The sequence below is a fragment of the Panthera tigris genome, chromosome A3, assembly GCF_018350195.1.
Source record: "Panthera tigris isolate Pti1 chromosome A3, P.tigris_Pti1_mat1.1, whole genome shotgun sequence".
NCBI lineage: Eukaryota > Metazoa > Chordata > Mammalia > Carnivora > Felidae > Panthera > Panthera tigris.
This window is the reverse complement of record NC_056662.1, coordinates 25,410,701-25,438,078: the sequence shown is the minus strand read 5'-3', so window position 1 is coordinate 25,438,078 and position 27,378 is coordinate 25,410,701. Positions and strand designations below refer to the sequence as shown.

General features: G+C 47.1%; 1 protein-coding gene across 4 annotated transcripts in view; it reads right to left on the bottom strand.

Annotated features, from left to right (window-relative positions):
• The window catches only part of SNTA1 (syntrophin alpha 1), a 70,742-nt gene that overhangs the window by 6,325 nt on the left and 37,039 nt on the right, over positions 1-27,378 (bottom strand). For 3 of the 4 annotated variants that reach the window (XM_042980613.1, XM_042980614.1, XM_042980615.1), the window contains exons 3-4: positions 16,914-17,099; positions 1,031-1,235 (exon numbers count right to left, since the gene is read on the bottom strand). In XM_042980613.1, coding sequence (XP_042836547.1) covers positions 1,031-1,235; positions 16,914-17,099 — 391 coding nt within the window. Of the gene's footprint in view, positions 1-1,030; positions 1,236-16,913; positions 17,100-20,861; positions 21,301-27,378 lie in introns of those variants that run through there. The other variant, XM_007073675.3, reaches the window with a different exon arrangement.

Here is a 27,378-nt window from a genome sequence, read left to right as displayed (position 1 = left end):
AATGTGTGATATCTGGGATCAGGCTGGAAACCACGATTAACCTAATCATGTAAGTAAGTCTCAGGAAGGACTAATACCACCTTACCTTCACTCAATACAAAAGGCCCCTTTGGTGGAACACCTTAAGTGACCTGTGAATCACCAGTTCTTGCTTCATGGGGGCAGTCTGGGGCTGGGGCATCGAGTAGGGCTAAAAGATTTGGAGCTGAACCTCCAGGTCAATGTTGGGCATCTGCCTGGCCTTGACCCCAGCTGTAACTAGGACCCACAGCACAAGCCTTTTATGCTCATGCCATATACACACTACCCCCAATACTGCATACCCCACTTGATCAACATATATTCCATTCACCCACCACCATCACTCAGGCACCTACAATTTCTAAAGCAGAGAGGGCTACCTGGAATGAGGCAAGTTCCATCCCTTCCTGGTTGTGTGATCTTGGGCAGGTTACTTCCTCTCTCTGTTCTCATCTACAAAATGGGGGTGAAATAATAGGACTTTGCTCATAGGGTCGCTGTGAGAGTTGAATTAAAATGTGCATGGTAAACACTCAATATTGTTGGTTGTTACCAATCTTACCATCAGTGACCTGTTAAGGGCTGCTCGTACGTGAAGGATGGTATTTTCCATGGCCCTGACACGAACGTTACTAGACATCTAAGAACCTCAGCAGAGTTAGAAGAGACTTGAAGGGACCACTGGGTCTGAAAACTTTATTTCCCAGCGAGGAAGCTACAGGTTAGTGAGGAAAAGGGACTAGTCCACGGAGAACCAGGACTGGAGCCCGGGGTTCTTCCGCAGACCAAGCTCCTTCTCAGATGTGAACTGCTCAGAGGAAGAAGAGAGAAGCAAAGCATACCACCATCCCCTTAACTTCACTCTTACATCCATTCAACAAACATTTCTCAAGCCCCACTATGTTCAGACTTTGTACTGCCCACTTGCAACCCAGGGCTATCTTTCCCTTGGCCCCACCACTTAACACTGAGGCGTATCCATCTGAGCTGCTCCCCACCCCAGATTTACCTGGGCTCCGGGTCAGTGGGGGTGCACCTCCTCGAGACATATGCCATCTTCAAGGATATGTGTTTGGCATCACTGATGTCCCGGGGTGGGGGGCCAGGGGAAGACAGCTGTCGCTGAAGGGGTGAAGCAGGAGGCGAGTCCCAGCCAACCGAAGTCCCGCCGGCAGAGTTCTTGAAATACGGTGAGACCTCTTTCATGTACTTGACTGGTCAGAGCACAGGTCAGTAGTTACTGTTGTGACATGGGCTCCCATGTGGCACACATCACAACTGTCAGTAATTCATAAGGGTTTAATTTACGTCCAATATCACTATCCTTCTCTAGGCCAAAGTCTCTGACAGAGCAGTGTGGTAGAAAATACTGGATGCATGCCAACATCCAAGCTCTCATGTTTCCCCTGGTTTATAGATCCATGCCACCTGGAAGAAAGACCACAGTTCCCAGCCTCCTTTGCAGTTAGGTGTGGCCATGTGACTAAATCTAACCAAGTAAGTAGAAGCGTTTGGATTTTGGGGATGACTGCCTAAAGGGAATGGACGACAGCTACAACAAGGCAGTGAAAGAGCACTGAACAGGAGTCAGGAGATGTGACTGCTCTGCCACAGGCCCCTTGTTTGCTTCTATTTCTTCAGCCTGCTCATCTCCAAAGAGGAAGCATTGAATGAGATAGTCCTGTGGGACAGGCTGGCAATTGTCATCCGATATAGCAATAGCCTCCCAGCTTAAGACTTCATTTTCCAGGCTCCTTTATAGCCTAACGTGCTTATGTGGTCTAGTCTGGCCAATAGAATGAGAGCAGAAGGGATGTGTGCCACTACCACATTCTGCCTATTAAAGAAAGGGGCATACCCTTCCTTTCCTCCTCTTTTCCCCTGACAGAGTTGAGCTAGCTGGGACACAGACTGGTGAAGCACCATCTTGACCATGAGGACATGAGCCACAGTCTAAGGGAGGCTGACCACAAAACAGAAACAAATGGATGCTGGCCCTTGGAGATGCCATGTCAGACTTGGACTGTTACCTAAGAAACATGGCATAAGAAACAAGCAGCATAACTTGTACCCTAACCAATATAGGTGCTCTTAGCTCTGACCAAACATCATTGAGTAAGTATAGTAGACACCTTCTAAAATAGCATCGTCCAGGGGCGCCTGGGTGGCTCAGTCGGTTAAGCGGCCGACTTCGGCTCAGGTCATGATCTCATGGTCCGTGAGTTCGAGCCCCGCGTTGGACTCTGTGCTGACAGCTCAGAGCCTGGAGCCTGTTTCAGATTCTGTGTCTCCCTCTCTCTGACCCTCCCCCGTTCATGCTCTGTCTCTCTCTGTCTCAAAAGTAAATAAACGTTAAAAAAAAATTTAAATAGCATCATCCAACAGATTTTTCTGTGATTATGTTAATGTTCCATATATACACTGTCCAATACAGTAGCCACTAGCCACATGTGGCTATTGAGCACTTGAAATGTGGCTAGTACAGGTGAGGAACTAAATTTTTACTTTTATTTAATCTTAGTTTAAATTCGAATAGCCATTTGGAACTAATGGTGGCCACACTGGACAGCAGAGTTCTAGGATAACAGCTTTGATCTACTTCTCTGCCCAACGAACCCAGAAATTCACGTTCGGATATGTGATCCTGCCCTTCTGGATATGCTACCTGGACCAGAGTGAACACCTGACCCACACTAGTATACCCAAATTGAGAGTAGGAGAGATCCTTGGCTGGTATCTTGAACAAACTTGAATGCTATGGGGGCAACCACCTTCTGCTGTGAAGAGGAGAAAGCTGGTTTATAAGAGAGAAAATTAGTGGAGATGCATGTTGAGAGACAGAGGGAAGGCCCTGCCAATCACCGGTTAATGCTCTTGTTTCTGATACTCGTCCTTTAGAATGTCAAACTGCCATCCCAACAGGAGCTGTGATATTTGCAACCAAAAGAGTCTTGATTGGGGCCTCCACCGATGCCTTTTTAGAAAAGGCAGATCTCGCTAACAATGCAGCTACAAGTGAAAGGCAACGTGATGAGAAGGTTGATCTAAGAAGAGCCTGTGGGAGTACAGATTCAGAAACAAGTCAGTTTTCTTGAATACCTACCATGTGCCAGGTATTGGACTGGCCCTAGGTAGGACTGGAATGGTAAACATATGCACTTGCGCTACCATTTCCTTGTCCCTTGCTCATGGAAGACACCATAAATCAATCATAGTGCTTTATGACAGCCATTACCAATCCATCAAGGCTAATTGGTAATAAAATATTTTGGTCATTCTTGTTATATTTATTAGATGAGTTGGGCTGCAAATAATAGAATATATGATAAAAGTGCCTTAAGAAATAAAGATATTTATAATTTCACATTAACAAGAAACCTAGGGGCACTTGGCTGGCTCAGTTGGTAGAACATGCAACTCTTGATCTCAGGGTTGTGAGTTCAAGCCCCATGTTGGGTGTGGAGTCTACTAAAATACAAATAATTAAAAATTAAATAAAATGCTATTTTAAAAAATCTAGAGGAAGGCAATCTAGGATTGGTTCAGTGACTCAATTAAATTGAAAGCAGGGTAGACCTCTGTGCCATTCTCTTGGCCTTCCCTTCATGACCACAAGATGGCTGCCACAGCTCAAGCCAATCATTCCTTACATGACAAAACCCAAAGCAGGAAGGGAGAAGACAGGCAGTAAAAGGTTTTCTCCTCACAACTCCCTTATCAGAGAGGTAAATATTCCCATGAAGCCTTTTATCTCATTGGCCTGACTGGGCTCCATGCCCACTTCTAGCACAATCATTAGTAAAAGGGAATAGTCATGACTTAGACCAATCACAATTCAGCCTCAGGAGCTGAGCATATTTCCACCCAATAAAATCAGGCTTCTATTAGCAAGGAAGAAGGGGAAATAGTTGGTAGATTTGCCCTAGTATCTGGACTGTTCCAAATTTTTTTAAGTTTATGTATTTATTTTGAGAGAGAGAGACCAAGCAGGGGAGGGGCAGAGAGAGAAGGAGAGAGAATCCCAAGCAGGCTCCACACTGTCAGCACAGAGCCTGATGTGGGGCCTGAACCCACAAACCATGAGACCAAGACCTAAGCCAAAACCAAGAGTCGGCCACTCAACAGACTGAGCAACCCAGACACCAGTTTCCCAATTCTGATGAGTAGCAGTCTCCTCATCCACTAAGAGGTGCCTATGCCTGCTAGCCCTTGGGAAGCCTCCCTTACTCTCCCCTCAACTACTATGCCCTCATGGCCATCTGGCTTGCTAGCCATCTGACTTCTGCAGTCAAAGCCCAGCCAGTATGCTCTGCCTGAGAGCAGACAAGCCAAGAAGGGGTGAGGAAGCAGCTCTTGGCCCAGCTCCCTGGAAAAAACAGATAAGAAGCTATTTCTATCACAGAAGACTGTCCCTCAGGTTCAGACAGGATCCAAGACAAATAGCAGTGAGAATGAAAGGGAGTTACAAACCCTATTGGGGTTGGAAGAGCAGTTAAGTTGAAAATAAGTGCAGGATTTTTTTTTTTTTTTTTTGAGAGAACCAAGACTAGGTCTGAAAGTTGGGAACTAGGACTAAAATTGACCCAATGACTCATCCTCATCATTACAGCAGTGACTTACCCCAGGACCGACTACTGGATTATGTCTCAAGGGGTGATAGAGCTGGGACACATCACAGCCTATCTGACAGCCAAACCACTTCCCCCTTTCTTTGCTAACAGAACTCTGAGCCCTACAGATTGGGCTTCTCCCAAACAAGGAAGAAAATCATGATTGGTCAAAGTTAATCATGATCTTTCCATCCCTCTTGCTTGTGACTGGTTTAGATAGAGGCAGATGATACAATTCTGGCCAATGAGAAGTGAGGGAAAGTATATTCCCTTCCCTTCCTCTCCTCTAGCCTTTAAAAGTTGCTGGGAGGGAAGTTGGTCCCAAAGCAATGACAGTCACTTTTTTTTTAATTTTTTAAATTTACTATTTTATTTATTTTGAGAGAGACACAGAGAGAGGGGTGGGGAGAGAGAGAATCCCAAGCAGGGTCCACACTGTCAGCTCAGAGCCGGACATGGGGCTCGAACTCACAAACCATGAGATCATGACCTGAGCCGAAATCAAGAGTCAGATGTTCAACCAACTGAGCCACTTAGGTGCCCCAATAGTCACTTTTTAAGTACAAGCATGCTTAAACACACTAAGAATGGTGAGGTGTTAAATTAATTTACCCTATGGACATGCTGCTTTTAGGTATTCTGGAAGAAAACTCGTTTTCTTCAATGTTTAAACCTCTTTGAATTGAGTCCTGTTACTTGCAGAGAAAAGCACCCTGATTGATACAGTCCTCCTGCCCCCTACACCACATGGGGAGGCTACAACTGATATATCCCCCTGCTGTAATCAGCCACATCCCTCCCCTGACCAAAGTCCTGCCCTGGCTCCCATCATCAAAATCCAAGACTCTTCAGGACCTGGGCCTTGCCTACACCTGGCTTTACCTCCTGCCACATCCCAAATCTCACTCTCTAGTCTAATCATCCTGGCCTTCTCAGAGCTCAAAGAAACTGTATGAGTTTCCAAATGTCCACACCTTTCAAAATGCAGTTCCCTTTGCACAGAATGCCCTTAGTACATAGTTTAGAGACAGGCACTCTTGAGTTTGCATTCCAGCTCCAGCACTGTCTAGCTGTGTGACCACAGACAAGGAAATTCAGTTGTCTGCAAGTTAATAACAGAGGAATAACAATGTCTACTTCAGAGAGATGTTAGAATTAAATGAGATGCCATAAAACATGTGGCACAAGTCGGGGACTCAAGAAACATGAGTTTCTTACCTATCAGCTACCCCTGCCCTTCGTAGAACTCTGCTGTGATTTTGTGGGTTGGGGCTGTCTCTCTCACCAAAATGGAAGCTCCTAGAGGACAGAAGCTTGATTTGAACCCAGAGTTAATGTTCTATGAATGGAGAAACGAATGCCAGGGCCGGACAGGTTCATTCAAGAGGGAGAAGGTGCCACAGCCCAGCCCAGCCCAGTCCCGTCACCCCACTAGGAAGCCTTTCCAGATGCCCACTCTGGATCCACCACACCCATCACTCTGCAGACCCCTAGACCACACTCCGCTATGTGTCTGTGTGGGAGTTTGTGGGCCCCACCAGGCTGGGAGCACTGTGAGGGCAGGGACCTCATCTGACTTATCTCTGTGTCCCCAGAATCCAGCAGGGATCTCCTATGCTACGTGTTCAGCAGATGAACATTTGTCAACTTTGAAGCCAGAGAAACTGCTAGAGCCCCTGCTCACCCGTCTGGGCCATCCCAGAACTGGGTCCTCCTTCTCCTTTCCCACAGAAACATACTATAAATGGACAGCCTACCAGCCGGTGCCCAAAACAGGGCTTGGGTTTCACAAACTAATTGGCTTGTCCCAGAGTTGGGGGTGGGGTGCTGGGGGCCCCAGAGTGTGGCCATAAATAGCCCAGCTCTGAGGCCTCCTCCCTGCTCTGATTTCTGTCTGAGTCACCCGACCAGGCAGGGTGGGGCTATCCAAAAGCAGTGGCCTGAGAGCTGATGGCCCTGTGGTCAGCATTCTTGAGACTCCAAAGATAAGCCCAGCTGGTATCTACACCCTCCCCAGCCAAGCTCCTAGCCCAGGAGCCCCAGGAGCCTGGTAAAGCAGTGACACATGGGCTTTTCCTCCCCAAGAAAGCTAAGACATACATAGAACACCCTGCCCCTTGCAGAGGCCCCAGTTCCCAGGGACTTCCTGCTCTGCCAACAAAAGACAGGCCCCAGCCCTGGCCCCAAAAGATTCTACTAGAAACACAAGGAACTGAGACAGGGCAGGACCATTCACCTGGCCCAGTACAATTGGGAGGGAACATATGTGCTTCAGGGATACATCTGTTTTGGCTCAACATAGTATTCCCAGCACGTATCCCAGTGCTCAATAAATGTTTGTGACTGAATGTGCTGGCTGTGAGTCTTGGCTGAAGCCTGCCATCTAAGCTCAAGCTGTTCCTTGTCTGTTCAGTGGGTGGTCACTTACTTGCCCCTACCAGAAAGTACACGACCTATCCAATTGTTTACTAGGCTATACTCTCTCCTCCAACCAAAATGTCAGTTCCATGAGAGCAGGGACCTATTTTCTTGTTCACTAGAGGATCCTCAGAATCTAGTATAGTACCAGGTAATCAGGTACTGACATATAGTACCAAGTAATCAGGAAGTATGAGATTTGTTAAATGAATGAATATAGACAGGCCTGAGGCTTCTCATCCTGGAAAGAAAACATTGAATGCGGGCTCTGAAGAGAGGCTTGGGTTGAACTTCGTTGCTCTGTGACCCTGGACAAGTGACTTGATATCCGAGATCTTCCATTTCTTCATCATTAAAATAGGAGTAAAATATATCTACCTCCCAGGGTATTGAGACTCAATACCTGCAAAGCACTTTGCCCTGCTTAGCATAGAGTAAGTCTTCAATGAACAGCAGTGTGGTTATTATTTCCACGGCTACTCTCAGTATGACTGTATAAGGGGAAGGGCACAGGAAGCATGATAGGCAAAGATTTTAATCCGGGCCCTGTCACTTGCTATGTGGCATTGGCGAGTCCCAAGGTCTCTCTGAGCCTCATTTTCCTTACCTATATAATGGGCACTGATGCAACAACTCTCAGAGTAAGGTATTATGGGGATTAGTGTCCAGGCTGCCCACTGGCCCACCAAAGATGGTGTGGAGAGGACATGGGGTTCCAACAGGCTCTGGAAGGAGTGACCTTTAAGGTCCTGCTGGTCCAGCAAGGCTAGGTTATAAATAGTTCCCAGCCCCTGGCAGGCCCTGCATTAGGGCTGACCAACAGAGCCTGAGTTGCTACACTCTGGGGCATAAAAATCTCCCCTTACTGCATCCTTGTGCAGTACAGGGGATACCATCTCTCAAGATCCTAAAGGCATGTGAACGCTTTGACTTAACAATATCCTTTGCAGGAGCCCCACTTCATATGAATGCTTACGGGTGCACAGAGGGCTCACAGCACCACTGTCTGGGGGCAAAAGGGTAAGAACAATTTGAATGTCCATGAGCAGGGGTGGCTAAATACAAGACATGAGCTCCCTGATCAGCAGACTGCTCAGTCTTGTGCATGGCTGTATCCATGGTGCCTCCATCAAGTCCTGGCACAGAGCAGAGGTTCAGTAAATACTTGTTAAATGGGGGTGCATGGCTGGCTCAGTCAGTAGAGCATGCAACTCTTGATCTCAGGTTCATGAGTTCAAGGCCTACACTGGATATGGAGCCTACTTAAAAAAAAAAAAAAAAAAACTTGCTAAATAAATATATGAATCCCAATAATGGGATATTACCCAATCATTAAAAAGAATGAGACAGAGGGGTGCCTGGGTGGCTCAGTTAGTTGACCATCCAGCTCCTGATTTTGGCTCGTGGGATCAAGCACCATGTCAGGCTCCAGATTGGGTATGGAGCCTGCTTGGGATTCTCTCTCTCCCTCTCCCTCTGACCCTCCCTGCTCCTTCTCTCTCTCTCCCTCCCTCCCTCCCTCCCTCTCTCAAAAGAAAGAAAGAAAGAAAGAAAGAAAGAAAGAAAGAAAGAAAGAAAGAAAGAAAGAAAGAAGAAAAAGAATGAGATAGAGCTACATGTACTGAGTTGGAAATATGTCCTCCTCAACTTGTTAAATGATAAAAACAAATACGGAAACTTTCTGAAAGTGTGAAAATATCAACTATGGTTATCTCTTTGAAAAGATAATTGCTTTACATTCTCCTGGGGTTTTTTTTTAAGCATATATTGCTTTTTACATTTTTTATAATTTTTTTAATGTTTATTTATTTTTGAGAGAGAGATTCTCTCAAGAGACAGTCAGAGAGTGAGTGGGAAAGGGACAGAGAGAGAGGGAGACACAGAATCCGAAGCAGGCTCCAGGCTCCAATCTGTCAGCACAGAGCCCAACACAGGGCTCAAACACACAGACTGTGAGATCATGACCTGAGCCGAAGTCGGACACTTAACCGACTGAGCCCCCGAGGCGCCCCACTTTTTACATTTTTAAAAAATCTAGTTTACTTCAAAAAATATACCACCTCAGGACGCCTGGGGGGCTCAGTCGGTTAAGCGTCCGACTCTTGATTTCGGCTCAGATCGTGATCTTGCCATTCATGAGTTCGAGCCCCATATCAGTCTCTGTTCTGACAGCTCAGAGCCTGCTTCAGATCCTGTGTCTCCCTCTCTCTCTGCCCCTTCCCTGCTCACTCTCTCTCACTCTCTCTCAAAAATAAATTAAAAAATTTTTTTAAAAAGAAAAATACATAGCACCTCATCCTGAACCATCTAAGAAGGATTCAGAGTTGAAGCCCTCATCAACTCAATAAGCAAAGGGTTTCGGGACCTTAGTAGTGGGAGAAAGAAACACTTACTGAATGCCCACTATGGACCAACCACCAAACTTGACCCTCACAAAAACATCTTCACCTAACTGCAACAGTTCAATGAGAAGGGTCATCTGGATCCTTATGTAACGTGACTTGCAGTGCAGTATAAATATTTAAGAACATAAGTTTTTGCATCTAACAGATCTGAGCTCAAATTCCATCTCTGTGTGACCTCGGGAAAACAGCTTTATCTCTCTGAGTTTCAGTGCTCTCATCTGCAGAGTGGGATGAATAACAAACCTAATTCATAGAGGTCATTTTGGGGATTTGATGAGAAAATATATGGAAGGTACTTAGCACAGTGCCTAGCACACTGTAGGTGCTCAATAAAAAGCAGACACCATCATCACTATTATTATCATTATTATTTCTTCCACCACCATCAGCAGCCAGACTCATGCAGTTAATTGGGGCCAGAACCTGTCTCCAGAGCCCCACTGGCATTTTAATCAAGATCCAGGCAGAGATTAAGCCAAGTTTTATCTATAGGGAGTCACATGGCCCAAAGCCGTGTGTGTGCGTGTGTATGTGTGTGTGTGTGTCCAAATAAATGTTTCCTTGAGAACAATGATTGGAACAATAGGTGTTTGTGGCCATGGGAGGACTAGGCGGGGGCTCCATTCGTGACTGTGTTCCCAGGTCAGAAATCTCTCAGGCACCTCAGGGGCACAGCATCATTTGGCTAAGCCAAGCAGGATAGCTTCATATTAGTTGCATCCATTAATTACATCCCTCTTTTAACGGTAGTGATGTATTAAGCCAAATTTGGGGCAGGACACTAGGAAGTCCCCATCTGCCAGGGGAGGACCCAGCAGGAGTTCCAAGGACTTATAACCAACACTCTCAGGACTTAGTCAAGCCCAGCTTGAGCCTTGAGCCCCATCTTAAACATTTAGGAAAGTCAACTGAAACTGACATGGTTAAGGTAAAGTAGAAAGGGTCAGAGATGTACCCCCACAGATCATTCCCTACTGGCCAAAAGCTAATGTGTGCCAGGCATAGGGCTCTGAGACAAACTACACATGAGTCCTGCCCTGAAAGACCTTCAAGTTTACTGGAGAAAACAGTAATGATGGCTGCTGCTGATATAAAGATGATAAAGGCTGACATTCACTGAATGTTTGCATGTGAAGGACATTGTGCTACGCACTCCGAATGCATTGTCTCATCCTTAAAAATAGCAAATAAACTAAATGATCAAATACCTACTACGAGCACTGCCCTTGGTGTTTTTTTTTTTTAATTTTTTTTATAACGTTTATTTATTTTTGAGACAGAGAGAGACAGAGCACAAATGGGGGAGGGGCAGAGAGAGAGGGAGACACAGAATCGGAAGCAGGCTCCAGGCTCTGAGCCATCAGCCCAGAGCCCGACGCGGGGCTCGAACCCACGGACCGCGAGATCGTGACCTGAGCCGAAGTCGGACGCTTAACCGACTGAGCCACCCAGGCGCCCCTTGGTGTTTTATTTTTTAATCTTGCAAATAACCATGCAAGGCAGGTGTTACCCAAGGCTGAAACAATATTGGCCTCTGCAACCAGACAGAGCTCAGTTTGAATTCTGTCGATTTCTTAGTCATACGACCTGAAGAAAGTTATTTATTCTCAACAAACCTTGGTGACCTTGTCTGTAAAATGGGAATTATAGCAATTCCTATCACTCTATACTGCCTTTTATCATGAATATTTATGGACATGCTACTCTCTGCCTGTTATTCTTTTTTAAGTTCATTTATTTCTGAGAGAGAGAGTGAAAGAGAGAAAGAGAGTAGGGGAGGGGCAAAGAGAGAGGGTGAGAGAAGATCCCAAGAAGGCTCTACGCTGTCAGCGCACAGCCCAACACAGGGCTCCATCTCATGAACCATGACATCATGATCTGAGCCGAAATCAAGAGTCGGATGCCAACCAACTAAGCCACCCAGGCGCTCCTACACCTGTTATCTTTTAAAACTCGATCGTTATGTGGAATGTACCCTCCCTACTTTGTACAAAGTACTGAAACTGACTTTAATTTTTACTGTCCTCTGGTATTATTATTTTTTAAAGATTTGATTTTTGGGATGCCTGGGTGGGTCAGTCGATTAAGCATTTGACTCTTGATTTTAGCTCAGGTCATGATCTCACAGTTCATGAGATCGAGGCCTGAGTCAGGCTCTGTGCTGACAGCACGGAGCCTACTTAGGATTCTCTCCCTCCCTCTCTCTCTGCCCCTCCCCTGCTTGCTCTCTCTCTCTTTCTCAAAATAAATAAATTAATTTTTTAAAAAACCTATTATTAAAAAAATTATTTTTAGGTAATGTCTTTCTTTCTTTCTTGAGAGAGACACAGAGAGACAGAGAGACAGAGAGACAGAGCATGAGCTGGAGAGGGGAAGAAAGAGATGAAGAGACAGAATCCAAAGCTGGCTCCAGGCTCGGAGCTGTCAGCACAGAGCCGGATGTGGGGCTCAAACCCATGAGCTGTGAGATTATGACCTGAGCCGAAGTCGGATGCTTAACCAACCGACTGAGCCACCCAAGTGCCCTATATTTAAGTAATTTCTACACCCAACTCACAACCCCAAAATCAAAAGTAATATGCTCTACTGACTGAGCCAGCCAGACGCCCCTGTCATTTAGTATTATTTTTTAAGGCATCACAGGATCACTGTTGTCCCTGTCATGCCAGACACACTGTGGGCAGAGGGAGGGGAGGCATTTGGCTGTCCCTCCCTTTGCTCCCAGGCCTGTCTCCAAGGGCCCAGGCTCCGGGTCCGTGGACACAATGGGCCTCTCTAAGCAGCAGACAGTTGGCTGCCAGCTTGGGCCCAGATTCCGATTGCGAACACATCCCTTTGGCTGAGAATAAGATGAAGACATTTGTGCAAACCCCTGAACTAGCAGGGGAAAAGGTCTACAAGGCAGGCTAGGGTTACCGAGGCCTAGCTGAACCCCTGACTTAGGTCGGAGAAGTAAGTCTGGCACCCAGAGTTTGCTAGTGACATCTGTCCTTCTAGGACGTTCTCTGGGGACTCTGTACCCATTGAACCCCAGGCCTCAGGAAAGATGCCCAGCTGCCCCGCCAGGTTCACATCCAAAGGAAAAGCCATCTTTCCATGGCCCCTTGGAGGTGGCCCCAGGACTGGGATGGAGGTGGGAAAGTTTTGAACGATGCGGCTAGTAATTAGGCTCCAAGGTGGAACATAGGCCCAGAGAGGGTCCCAGGAACCCTGAGTCCAGACTGGTGAAGCTACCAGACCCTTACCTTCTCCATAAGCTCCATCAGATCTCAAGGACCAACCACATGCCAGCATCCTGGCTGCCTCATGTCCTCCAGGCTTCTCAGGTCACCCCTGCAATTCAGGCTCTTGACCCCAGTGCCTGCCCCCACGCCTTTTCTGCCTTAGGTGGAATTATCTTTCCACAAATATGCTGCACTAGGAGAGCACCTTAAAAGAGACTTCAAATAAGAAAAAGCTGGAAAAAAACAACAAGAAGGCCACAACCTCCAGACTCTTCCTCTTATCCAAACCTGCTTAGGTGAAACCATCACCATCTCCTTCCTATTCACGGCCCCAGCTTCCTCACTGCCTTTCTGCATCCATTTCTGCCTCCCTCCAAAGGGAGTGCCAGGCTGGTACTGCTAAAACCCAGATCTGCCCATGTGCTGCTCCTGCTGAATCCCCTTTAATGGCTCTCTGTTTCCTTCCAGAGGAAGTCCAAATGCCTTTAGCCTGGCATTCAAGGCTCTGAAGGCTCTCAGTCTGGATACTCTCCTCTTTCTCCACTCCCTTCCTTATACCCTAGGCTCAGGATAAAGCTAATTACTTCCCAGGTAGCTCCCCAGGTAAGTCAAGTCATTGACTTGACAAGACCTGAGGTCTTGTTCACACAGCTCCCCTGCCTGGAATGCCCTTCCCCAACCCCATACCCACATCTGCTTATGGTTCATAAAGTACCAGCATTCCCCCGCCCCTCCAGGAAGTCTTTCCTGACTATCCAGAGAGAAGTAACCACTGTCTCCCCTGATCCATGGACAGATTCCCATCTCAGCACCTGTGACACGTTGGTAATCTAGCATTTTTGCTCAGCTGTCCCCCCACCCCACTAGACTGAGATTCCCCTCAAAACCACTGAGTAGACTAGTATAAAAGGAGAAGGAAAGAGAAAGCAGAGAACACTCTCGTCCAAAAGGGAGGAATAATATGGGAAGATTATAAACAATTTATGCCAACAAATTTGACAACTTAGATGAAATGGATAAATTTTTTAAAAGACACAAACTACCAAAGCTCACTCAAGAAAAAATAGATCATCAAAATTGCCCTATTAAGAACATGGGAAGTGCAGTTAAAAACCTTTCCATAGGGGCGCCTGGGTGGCTCAGTCGGTTGAGCGCCGACTTCGGCTCAGGTCACGATCTCGCGGTCCGTGAATTCGAGCCCCGCATTGGGCCCCTGTGCTGACAGCTCAGAGCCCGGAGCCTGTTTCGGATTCTGTGTCTCCCTCTCTCTGACCCTCCCCCATTCATGTTCTGTCTCTCCCTGTCTCAAAAATAAATAAACGTTTAAAAAAAAAAAATTTAAAAAAAAAAAAAAAAAAAAACCTTTCCATAAAGATGGCTTCCCTGGAGAATGCTACCAAACATTCCATGAGGAAATAATATCAATTCTCTATAAATGTGATGGGACAGGAGGGTAATTACTAACATTTATTGAGTGCCTACTATGTGCCACATCCTTTTTGGGGCAAGAGATAGGCCAAGCTCCAGCCAGAGGCCTGGGGCAAGATTTGCCAAGGAAAGATCTTACCCTGGGAAAAGTCTCAAAAAACGTTAACAGCTGAGGACTCCCAGTCTTGGAATGGTACACTTCTCTTCCCTACTGTATCCATGATAGACATTGTTAATCACTTCCAGCTCCTTTCTGCTGAGCCCAGACAAGACGTCCCAATCCTTCCAAATACGTGACTCCCAGTAGCCACCAGGGAAGATGGCACTCAGAATGAAAGCTACTGATCATCTCTGATCTGGTCTAATCCCAACTGATAGGGAAACTGAGGGCCAGAGAAAATAAGGGTCTTACCCAAGGCCAGAGATTCATCACAGAGCAGACAGATTTTTTTCATTTTTATTATTTTTTTTCAAATTTGTATTTAAATTCTAATTAGTTAAAATATAGTGTAATATTGGTCTCAGGAGTAGAATTTAGTGATTCATCACTTACATGTAATACCCAGTGCTCATCATAACAAGTGCCCTCCTTAGTACCAATCACCCAGAGAGAATTTTAGAAATTGATTTTTAAATAGTTTGTATGAGGGGCCCCTGGGTGGCTCAGTCAGTTAAGCATCCAACTCTTGATTTTGACTCAGGTCATGATCTCATGGTTTGTGAGTTCAAGCCCCGCATCAGGTTCTGCACTGACAGCACGGAACCTGTGCAGAACCTGCTTATAATTCCCTCTCTCCCTCTCTCTCTGCTCCTTCCCCGCTGTACGCTCGCTCTCGCTCTCTCTGTCTCTCTCAAAATAAATAAGTAAACTATAAATAACTAACTAAATAAATAAATAAATAAATAAATAGTTTGTATGAATGAGACAGTATTTATGTTTTGTTTCCTCCACCAAATAGTGAGCTCCTGCAGGAGAAGACCTGGGTCTGATTTAGCTTCTGACCCAGTGCTCTGCACACCAGGTACACAGTAGGTGTCTATAAATGTTTCTTGGCTTAGTAAGGCAGGAATGGAGTACAAAAATAATACAGAAGGCTTGGGTATTAGCTCCTGAAGCCAGGAGATACTTCCAGCTTCTAACACTCAAAGATGTTATCTTCTCAGAATGACTCATGCTGAGAGCCCAGATAGACATTCTCGCCCCAAAGATGAAAGCATGAGGAGGACCTCAGCGTGGATTAGAAATGTGTCTGCAGTAGAAATTTTACCATCTACAGATTAAACTTTCAAATAGTAGAAACTAAAAGAGCTCCTCAAGTCAACGAAAGAATGACATTTTGATGGGTTTCAACTGCATACTGGCTATAAATACCAAAGTAATGAGGGGCGCCTGGGTGGCTCAGTCGGTTAGGCAGTCCGACTTCAGCTCAGGTCACGATCTCACGGTCTGTGAGTTCGAGCCCCGCGTCGGGCTCTGGGCTAATGGCTCAGAGCCTGGAGCCTGCTTCAGATTCTGTGTCTCCCTCTCTCTCTCTGCCCCTCCCCCGTTCATGCTCTGTCTCTCTCTGTCTCAAAAATAAATAAATGTTAAAAAAAAAATTTTTTTTTAAAATACCAAAGTAATGAGGCATAGGGTAGGGGAGTCTTTTATATCCATATCATTTATGAGTGATCTTGTTATTTAACCTTGCTGTTAAACTATGACTGTTATACTTAAGCTTCAAGGGCCAATACTGCAGACTTGACTTTTTTAAAGTGTACATTTAAAAAATGCACCAGTGGCATTTAAATAGATACATCGAAAATGTAAAAATAAAAACAAAAGTGAGAATGAACTGAGGTCAGGGCCACAAGAATGCCAAAGATCACCCAGAGCCTGTTTGTTTCTGTGGCCTCTTGGAGACCTGTTTGGGAAAACAAGGGCCACCTATCAGGATTCAGGCTTGGGGCTCAGCTCAGCAGCTTTGCTAGCCATGGCATTCTCCATCAACCCCGCCATCTCCCTGTGCCTGTTCTGGGCCAAGAGCCAAACACACATTCCTCAGGCCCCCACAGCTTCCGGAACTGACAGAGGGGAGTTTGAAGAAAGGGCTGAGCAAAACAGAAACCTCCTGAGCGAGATGGCAAAAGGCAGATATGGGACAGTCACAGCAAGAGACTTACAACAACTGATGGGGAAACTGAGGCCCAGAGAAGACAAAGGTCTCATCCAAGACCACAGAGTACGGGGATAGTGGAGAGGAACCACCAAGGTCCCTCCAAAACTCCTCTCTGATCCTTGCTGGAAGGATCTGATGTCCTGCAACGTAAAGGCCGTGTCCTCTCCCAAGGGAGGATGGGTCTCAGGGTTTTAAGGACCCTAGAGCTGGGAGCTCTCCAGTTTCCTCAAGAAAGAATATTAGCTGCCTCCTCCCCAGGCCCTGCCCCCTCCTTCCCTGATTCACTCACTGGGTGGAGGATCCTGCCATGTACCTTTTGTCCTGATCACACAACCCAGCAAGGGTTACAGAAATAACCCAGAAGTTAAATCTCTGTTTTACAGGTGAGGAAACTAAAGCTCAGGGAAATGAAATGACTTGTCCAAGTCCACAAAGCTAATGAACAGGAGAGAGAAAATGAAAACTAGGTCTGTCTGGCTCTGGGCCAGCTCTCCCACCACCACGCCATACTGTCTCAAGGCAGGTCCCCAAGTTCTGTCTCTGTTTTCGTCTCTGCCCGCCTCCCAGCCCCCACTGCTGGGCTGCGGCCACTTGAAGCCTGGGGGAAATAGGAAAGAAGTGAACATCTTTGGGGTCCCTGTTGCTTACCCTCCAGCACCACCTCTTTGCCCGTCTTCTTCAGGACCTGCACCGCCTCATCATGGGTAGCAGAGGAGAGATCCTCCCCATTTACAGACAAGATGGCATCCCCCACGAAGAGGGCCTCAGTCTGGTCAGCTGCCAGGCCCTTGAAGATCTTGGAAATGAGAATAGGCATCTTGTTCTCTCGGCCCCCTGCACAGGCACAGAAAGAGGAAGAAACTGAGGCAGACGCTCCAATGCTTGAGAGTCACATGAGAGCAAAATTCTTTCTTTTCCTTTTTTTTTTTTAAAGTTTATTTATTTGGAGAGAGAGACAGAGAGCATGAGTAGGGGAGGGGCAGAGAGAGGGAGGGAAAGAATCCCAAGCAGGCTTCATGCTGTCAGCGCACAGCCCAATGCAGGGCTCAAACCCATGAGCCGTGAGATCATGACCTGAGCCAAAACCAAGAGCCAACTGCTTAACCGACTGAGCCACCTAGGTGCCCCAAGGCAGAATTACCTCTGAAGGCCTACCTCAGTGCCCAGCCCAGTGCCAAGAAGGTGGGGATGAGAGAGTTAAGAGAATCTCAGAAATTAGTCTTAGAGGTCTGGAACACTAATAAATCATTTTCTAAATTCATAATGTAGTTTGGTCACTGGTGCTTTGGGTGTTTGCCAGTGTTTGAGTAACTTACAAAGTGCTTCAATAGTTTTTTCTTAAGTATTTTGGATTTTAAGTAATTTTCCTACAATGGGGGAACCCACTGATACTCCTTAATCTGGAATAAAGATAGAAGTCAGCAATTGCTATCGCCCCCAAGGTCCTCTTTAGCAATCAGAAAGTTTGACAATCTAGGACCCAGCTGAAAACCAAGGCCTTAAAGTCTAGATTTCAGGAATGCCTGGATGGCTCATTTGGTTGAGCATATGACTCTTGATTACAGCTCAGGTCATGATCCCAGGGTCGTAGGATCGAGCCCTACGTCAGTCTCCACGCTCAGCATGGCTTAAGATTTTCTCCTTCTGCCCCTTTCCCCCGCCCACTCTCTCTTTTCTCTAAAAAAATTTTTAATGTTTATTTTTGAGAAAGAGAGACAAAGCGCCAGTGGGAGAAGGGCAGAGAGAGAGGGAGACACAGACTCTGAGGCAGGCTCCAGGCTCTGAGTTGTCAGCACAGAGCCTGATGTGGGGCTCAAACTCACAAGGTTCATGACCTGAGCCGAAGTTGGATGCTTAACCGACTAAGCCACCCAGGCACCCCTTTCTCTCTAAAATAAAATAAAATAAAATAAAATAAAATAAAATAAAATAATAAAATTTTTTAAGTCTAGATTTCAAAAGCCTATCCAAATTGCATCTCTGGTGCAAAGAAAGCTAATACAACTTACTGAATTGCTTTATTGCTAAATTCTTGAATATCATTTTATTTTATTTTTTTAATTTTTTTAATGTTTATTTATTTTTGAGAGAGAGAGAGAGACGGAGTGTGAGCAGAGGAGGGGCAGAGAGAGAGGGAGACACAGAATCGAAGCAGGGTCCAGGCTCCTGAGCTGTCAGCACAGAGCCTGACGTGGGGCTTGAACCCACAAACTGTGAGATCATGACCTGAGCTGAAGTCGGACACTTAACCGACTGAGCCACCCAGGCGCCCCTTGAATATCATTTTAAAATATGAATCGTCATAATAGTTCACATTAGTTCCACATACCAAGTGCCAAGCACTGTGCTAAATGCTTTCACTGTTGTCTCACTGCATCTTTACAACACCCCAATCACACATGCATGCTCAGTTTCCTATCAGGAAAAATGAGGTATGGAGAGAAGCCCAAGGTCATCCAGCTAGTTAGTGGCTGCAGAGCAGTACTTGAACCCAGGTCTCCTGGTTCCAGAACGAACAGTCTTAACCCTATGGTGGACTGCAAGTCAGGCCCTCAAATATCATATCACCGGTCCATCCCAAAATATTGAAGATGAGGAACTAGTTGCCCATAGAAAGAAGGTCATTATTTCAAGGTCACACAACAAATTGATGGCAAAGGTAGGACTAGAATGCCTCTCCTGACCCCCACACAGGCTCACTGCATTGCACAGAGCTTGAAACCTAGAAAGGAATGGGTTTCTATTTATACCTGCTCTTCTCCACCTGAAACTAGGGACTTCAGTCCAGTTTGAAGCTATGATCATTCTAGGCTGCCCCAGGCTGGTCTGGACCCTGGAAGGGAGGTTATCGTGGCAACAGGAGCTCAGTCTCTACCAAGGAAGAACTGAATGGAGCTGACACTTTCCCTGACCCCTCCTTTTTTTTTTTTTTTTTTTTTCCCTTGACCCCTCCTAAAAGTACCTTCCCACCTAGAACTATGGAGCTAGGGTGTAACTTTACCTGACCTTGGAAAGTCCACGCTCTCTCCAAGTCTCAGCTAGTCTATCTATAAAATAGAACTCTATATTAACTCTAAGTTCTTCTCTCCTTTGACATATTGAGTGTGCAATTTCTGGATTGATCTGTTGCCCTTTCCCATTCTGGAATTTAGGGACAAGACTGGTGCCTACTCTCTGTCTTCCTCATTTCTCCCTTTTAGATTCCTTTGGTTGGCTGCCTAGGAATCTGCCCTTCCACGGGGAAGAACCAAAACCCCTCGGCACTTTAGAGGCCTGATAATTGAAGTTCAAATCCCAGCACTGTCACTCACTGTGTGAGCGTGGGAAAATTGTTTTACTTTTGTGAGTCTCACTTTCTTCACCTGCAAAATGGAGATTATGCTCCCCACTTGTTACCATTTCTTGCTGGGACGAAACGGATCATAAACCTAGAGTATTGGGCACAGCCTTCAGCACACAGTGGTAGCTGAGTCACTACCATCCCCAGCCAAGCGTCTGGAGACACCCAGGCCAAAGGGTCTGGAGACACCAATGAATAAGACCCAGCACCAGGGAGAGAGACCAGTGCATATCCAAGATGATACAAGGGCTGACACCCCTTCCCAAGACAGATAGCAACCTGAGAAGCAGATGGGTAGGAATGGTAAACCCAGCGGTTGGGAGTATGCAGAGATTTTAAGCACTATGGTTAGTTGCTTTGGGAGTCTTTCCTGGGTTCTGTTTTTCCTCTCATCTAACACCAAAAATTAACCAGGAACCTACTATGTGTTGGCAGAGTGAGTACTTCAGACTCCTGTTCTCAGAGAATCATTACAACTCTGTCATCATGTAAGTAAGGAAACTAAAGTTCAGAGATGGGAAGTGATTGTCTAGGTTCACATGGATCATGGATCCAGGACTCAAACATAACCTGGTTGCAACCTAAAGAAAGCTCTCTGTATTGGGGCTGAGATTTCTCAGAGAAGCAACTCTATGGCCACCCCCTCTCAATTCTGGGCCAGGTGGAGATGGCCGGATCAGGAAACTCAAACCCAGTTGTCAGGACTCTCCACCTAGGTACACAGGGCCCTGGACCCTCAGATTTCTAGATCCTTTCTGGACCCTGGTCTGTGAGCCCAGCCTGTCTACCCAGGTCTCCAAACCACCCTTGTGCTCCGAACTCGGGGCCTTACCCCTCCCCTCCACCTTGGTTGTGTCCCAGGGACTTCCTCCTCCTTGCCTAGGAGCTTCCCAGGCCTCAATCTCCTTTCTCCATCCTTTGCTCCCCTGGGGCTCCTCTTACCCTTCATGTCCATGCAACCCCTGACATCTCTATGCCTCCACACAGAACTCCCCACCCACCTGTCCTCGGTGCTCCCCAACCCCCTCCACCTGTGCTTTCCGGAGGAGGCCTCCGACTCCCAAAACCCCTCCGACCTTGGTGCTCAGGTGTCCTCGTTCCCTCTGTCCCCTCAGACACCCTCCTTGCCCCCAGACAGAAATCTTCCAACTCTATGTCCTCCGTACGCTGCCAGCCCCCGCGACCTCTGCGCCCTCGGCGGCCCCACAGACACCGCGACCCCGTGCCCTCGGTGCCCCCGGTGCCCCTGCGCCCACCTTTGATGCTGATGCCCAGCCCGCCGGCGTCGGCCTTGCGCACCGTCACGCGGCGCCGCTGGAGCAGCAGCGCCTCGGGCAGTTGCGGGGGCGCCGCGCCGGGCTCGGCGGCGCCGTTGAGCTGCGCGGGCTCCGGCTCCCGCGGGGCGCCGGGCTCCGGGCCGAGCTCGCCGTCGGCGGGGCTCACGGTCAGCGCGTCCTCCTCCAGACTGAGCAGCACCCGCTGCCACCTCTCGGCGCCAGCCCCCGAGCCAGCCCCGGCGCGCAGTTCCAGCAGCCCGGTGCGCGGGGAGCGCCTGCCTGACGCCATCTTCGCCTCCGAGCCCCCGGGCCGCCGAGCTCGCCTAGCCCCTCAGTGCCCGGCCCGCTCCGACCGAGCGCCTAGGGCAGAGGGCAGCGGGGGCCCGGCTGGGCCAGCCGCCACCCAACCCCCGGCCGCTGGGGGTGGAGCCTCGGGGGCGGGGCTGGCCAGGGGGTGTGGCTACCGGCGAGGGGCGGGGCCGCAGGCATGCTGGCTGGAGGACTGGGGCTGCACCCTGCATCTAAAGGAGGCAGTGTGGGACTACTTCGGGGTTGCGGTCGTAAGGGTGCAGGGTGGGGTAGGGGTCAATAGGTAAGGAGAGAAGCAGTTGAGTGGGGAGATGGGCGGGGCTATACGGGGGCGGTGCTTCGTGTCCGGAGCAGGATCCCGCCGCGGAGACTCTGAGCTGGACAACGACGTCGAGGCAGGACTGTAGCTCTCCGACGTGGATGAGAACCATGGATCCTGGTGCGAGGCTTTGGGCGTCGGGGCAGAGCTCTGTATGGCGGAGAGGTGCTTTCCAGGGACACGGCTTGCGTTTAAGAGGCAGGCATCGAGCCCTCAGGGACTTCTCAGTTGGGGTTTGGAAGGAGCTGGTTTCCCAGCTGGGGCTTTGGTCTGTGGGCGTGGCTTGGATGGGGCGTGGCTTCTAACGCTGACAGGTCCCGCCCACCGGGATGAGCACGCTGCAGTCTCTGCTTAGGTCTTGGGGAGGTGGTGGACAGGGTCCGCACGTCGAAATTGGGAGTTTAAGAGATTAACCCCTTGTTCTGTTAAGAGTCGAATAGGGTTGGGGCGCCTGGGTGGCTCAGTTGGTTGGGCGACCGACTTCGGCTCAGGGCATGATCTCACGGTCTGTGAGTTCAAGCCCCGCGTCGGGCTCTGTGCTGACAGCTCAGAGCCTGGAGCCTATTTCAGATTCTGTGTCTTCCCCTCTCTCTACCCCTCCCCTGCTCACGCTCTGTGTCTCTCTGTCTCTCAATAATAAATAAATGTTAAAAAAAAAAAAAAAGTCGAATAGAGAAAAGCCTGAAGTCCCACACTAAGAGACCTGGTTGGAGGAGAACCCAGAATTCCTGATGTAAGGAAACAGGGCTGGAAGGTGGGGCTCTGGGTTTGGACATCGCTCTGTTAGCTCCATGTCAACCTTGATCTCGTCACTTCACTTCTCTGGGCTTCAGTGTCCTTATCTTTGAAATGGGGGTCCCAATAATCCCTACCTCATGGAGTTTGTGTCAGGATTAAATCAATGCGAAAATGCATTGTAAACTGTGGCTTCTGCGCAATCAATATGGCAGTTTTTATTTACTGAATGCTTTACCATTGGCCAGGCCTATCCGAGCATGTTCCTGTGTTATCCCAACATCACAGCAGCCTCGCAGAGTAGCTACAGTCAAGGACACTCCCGTTACACAGAAGGGAAAACTTGGATTTAGAAGGTCTAACTGGCCCCTCATCACACATTTGTGAGTAGGGCAGAGCTGGGACTCAAACCTTGACTTGTTGACACCAGAGACTAGGCCGTGAACCACTGCCAAACAGCTGCCAAATACAGAGGTGAAGTGGGATCATTACCAGAAAAATCCCCCCTCCCAAATCACACACCTCACCCAGCCTTCATATCTGCCCCTCATCTCCAGCTTTCACTCCTAGCAGGGACGTGTTGGGCAATAAATCCTTAGGGCCACATCATTATATAGACTCTCTGCACCTTCAGGTAGATACGATCAAGGGAAAAAGGAAACTCACAAGAAAACAGGTACATACACAAGTTGTCCACAGAAAACTTATGTTTGCAAATAACTATAGACCAACCCAACTGTCCCAACCATAAGGGAATGGCTCCATACCACTGAAAACCCACTGAGGCCACATACATAATACATATGTATTATATATACACGTGTACATATAATACATAGATGTCATTTATTCAGCTTGCTGTACATTGGCATATGAGCTAGCTGATTTATAGACTTTGTTATTTAAATCTCACACATCCTGAACAGCCGTGTATATTATTCCCATTTTATAGATGAGGAAATTGAGACACAGCACTAGTAAGAACAGACATCAATTCCAACTTGACTCTGTCTGGTTTCCAAACCCATTCACTCCCACAGCCACATAGCAGCAAAGAACAAGCTTACAATTCATTCATTCAACAGTACTTATTGAATACCCCCTATATGCTAGGCATAGTGCTAGGTACACAAGCACTAAGTTACAACAAGATAGTTGTAAACAAGATAGACAGGGGCTCACCTCACAGGACACACAGCCCACTGAGAGGCAGGATCCCAAGGTGGTGAAGAACTTTTCCATTTTCTATCTCTGTGGTCCTAAATAACTTGTTTAACCCCCTTAGCTTTCCATTTCATAATCTGTAAAATGATAATATTAAAATTACTATCCTTGGGATTATTATAAGGGATAAATAAATAATGCCAGCAAACTGCTTAGCACAATTCCTGTACATAGTAAGCATTCAAAAAATCAGTTATAATTATTTTAGAAAACAGGCATCAGGGGCGCCTGGGTGGCTTGGTCGGTTGAGCGTCCGACTTCGGCTCAGGTCATGATCTCACAGTCCGTGGGTTCGAGCCCCGCGTCAGGCTCTGTGCTAACGGCTCAGAGCCTGGAGCCTGTTTCAGATTCTGTGTCTCCCTCTCTCTGTGACCCTCCCCCATTCGTGCTCTGTCTCTCTCTGTCTCAAAAATAAATAAACGTTAAAAAAAATTAAAAAAAAAAAGAAAACAGGCATCAAATAGCTTTAATTTAGAGTGATAAGTATCAAAACAGAAAGACACACAACTAGGGTCACCGGGTGGCTCAATTGATTAAACAGCCAACTTTTGATTTCCACACGGGTCATGAACTCACTGTTCCTGAGTTTGAGCCCTTCATCAGGCTTGGCACTAATGGTGCAGTGCCTGCTTGGGATTCTCTCTCTCTCTCTTTCTGCCCCTCCTCTGCTCTTTCTCGCTCTTTCTCAAAGATACATAAACTTTAAAATTTTCTTTTAAAAAAGAAAAGACACAACACACACACACACACACACACACACAGAGCCTGACATATGTATGATATTCAATAAATATGAAAAACAGAAACAAAGTGAGAGGAAGGAAGGATGGGAGGAAGAAACAAGGAAATACAGTGTTATGCACCGATATTTTTTTAAGTTTATTTTTTTTAGCAATCTCTGCACCCAATGTGGGGCTTAAACTCACAACCCTGAGATCAAGAGTCACATGCTCTTCCAACTGAGCCAGCCAAGTGCCCCTACGCATCGCTATTTTAAAAGTATGACTTGTAAGGGCACCTGGGTGGTTCAGTTGGTTAAGCATCTGACTCTTGATTTCAGCTCAGGTCATGATCTCAATGGTTCATGGATTCAAGCCCTATGTGGGGCTCTGCACTGATAGCTCAGAGTCTGCTTAGGATCTTCTCTCTCCCTCTCTCTCTGCCCCTCCCCTGCTCATGCTCTCTCTCTCTCTCAAAATAAATTTAAAAAAATTTTTTTTAAAGTATGACTTTTATGCTCTAAAGATGATGAAACCACCTGAGAAAATTAGGGACACTTACAGACAAAAGTAAACACTTATGATAAATGAGAACTACATCCTACTTGGCCTTTGGAAGCTTCACTCAGAAGGTAGGGAGGGAGAGGAGGAGGGATCAAGCAGGAGGCAAGAGACCAGACTCCTCTCCCAGGACCAAAGCCTGGAGCCAGATCCTTAAAAGTCCCCCCACGTATTGCCCTGCTTAAAAAAGACTTAATGAGCCCCAGACAAACTTGGTGAGAAAGAGCCCTAATACAGAATTCCTCCCCTAGGGGACTATTTTCAATGGTTATAATGGAAAGGGAGGAAGAAGGGTGAATGTGTACAGAATAAAAGGAGGCTAGCCGAGAAGGAAGAGGATGTAGAGCCAGAAAAAAAGAGTGATGTATGCATGTGTATCTGTACATGTGTATGTGTGTGTGTATATATATGAGTATGTGCATGGGTGTTTTATGTGCATATGTGTGAGTGTGTGTGTGTGTGTGTGTGTGTATCTGTGTCTGTCATCACAAAGTATGGGCAATGGTGATCAGCTGTGACCCAGTCAGCCTGCCCCCAGGAACCCTGTACCAATTCCCTGGAGGAATACCACTGTAGTCAGCTGATGTCTCTCTGCTGCTGTGGCTCAGAAATTGTCCTTCCAAACACACACACACACACACACACACACACACACACACACACACACCACACAAGCCTGGCTCCCCACCAAACCCCAGGGCAGAGCTCCCAGAGGAAACCAGTTCAGCCCCAAGGGATGAGAGGAGAAAGGGCAAAGGAAAGAGGAAGGGGAGTTGCCCAGTTGACTAGTCTCAAGTTACCACTGAAGGCCCTGCAGGCTCAACCCCTTGGACCTAGAGTCTGGGGTCCTAGTCAAGTAGAGAGGTCTCTATGCACGGGCTCCAAGGCAGGAAGCAGACCCAATGATGGCAGCAATAATGCAAGTTTACATGACCCACTGCTTAACGTAACTGCTTTCCATAGATCATCTCCTTCAGTCTTCAAGACAACCTAGGAAGTGGGTCCTGTTGTTATCCCCATTAGGCAGATGAGGAAACTGAGGCTCAGGAACATAAAGTGATAAGCCCAGTCAGTCTGGCCCCAGGGTTCACTGTGACACCATACTGGACCCCAGGATAGGTTTGGAGCTTACTGGAGGTTGAAAGGCTTCCAATGTCTAAGAGTCCATGGTGCCCCGTGGGATAGAAACCAAACCAAGTGCTTCCCTTTATAATCTACAATGCAGCCTTCTAAGACAGGCATTATCATCTCCATTTTGCAGAGGGAAAAACCAAGGCTCAGAGAGGGAACGGGATTTGTCCAAAGCCATACAGCTAAATAAACAGCAGAACCTGAATATGAACCAAGTTATTTCTAATTCCAAAGCTTTGGCCCTTTCTACTGGGCTACCTAGGATCCTAGTCAAAGTCAGATGCACAGAATGTAGGCATGTGGAACTTAGGGCAAATGTATGTTAGCACCTTCGAGTCTTGGTGATTAGAAGGAGGATCCATCTGGAGTGCCTTGGTGGCTCAGTTGGTTAAGTGTCCAACTTCGGCTCAGGTCATGATCTCACAATTCATGAGTTTGAGTCCCGCATCAGACTCTGGCTGACAGCTCAGTGCCTGGAGCCTGCTTCAGATTCTGTGTCTCCCCTCTTTCTCTCTTTTTCTCTCTCTCTGCCCCTCCCCTGCTTGTTCTCTGTCTCTCTAAAAAATAAACATTAAAGAAAAATTTTTAAATAAATAAACATTAAAAAAAAAAGGAGGACCCATCAGATGTCACCAACTCCAATTCCCCCACCCTACCCTAAGCAAGAAGCCCCTTTAGAGTATCCCTGAGAGCTCTGCCTCTAGCCTGAGCTTGGATGCCTCCAGTAATGGGGACCTCACCTCTCCACAAGGCAGCCCATTCCAGGTAAGAGGCCACACCCCCCACCCATGCCAAGGTAGGGAGAGGGAATTCACACACTTTTTAATCTTCCTGTCTCAGTGCAGGAGACACCGTCTGCCTCCTTAAAATGCTTGTTCAAATTAAAGCTGAGAAAAAATGTAATTCTCCCACAACCATCCTGTTCATTTTCTTCATGGCACTCATAACAATTTGTACTCCATGCTTCACGTGTTTGTTTACCGGACTATCACCTGTCTCCTCACTAGACTGGACACCCAGTGAGGGCAGGAACTCTATCTACCTGGTTTATTGCTATAATCCCAGCACCTAGCGTAGTGCCTGGCACTATAAATATCTCTTAAGTAAATGAATGAATTAGTGAGTGAATGAATGAACGCTTGGTGAGGGAGAGGAAAAGAAGCTTAGGTCTCTGCAAGATAGAGAGATGGTCTTCCAGGCTGAAGTCTCGGAGAAGAGCTGAATTCAAAACCTCATGTCTTTAGGCAGGACCCAGTGATCTGCCACTGTTAGGGCAGGCACTGCACTGCCCACCATTAAACCCCCAGAACAAGACCTGTAAAGAGTAAAAGTCCAGTAATGTTTGATGAATGAATGATATAGCAGAACAGGATTCTGGTTTCTACTTAAAAGGATACCATCCACAGCTGGAATTCTTTCCTTCTTACTTTAATTTTTTTAATGTTTATTTATTTTTAAAAAAAATTTTTTTAACGTTTATTTATTTTTGAGACAGAGA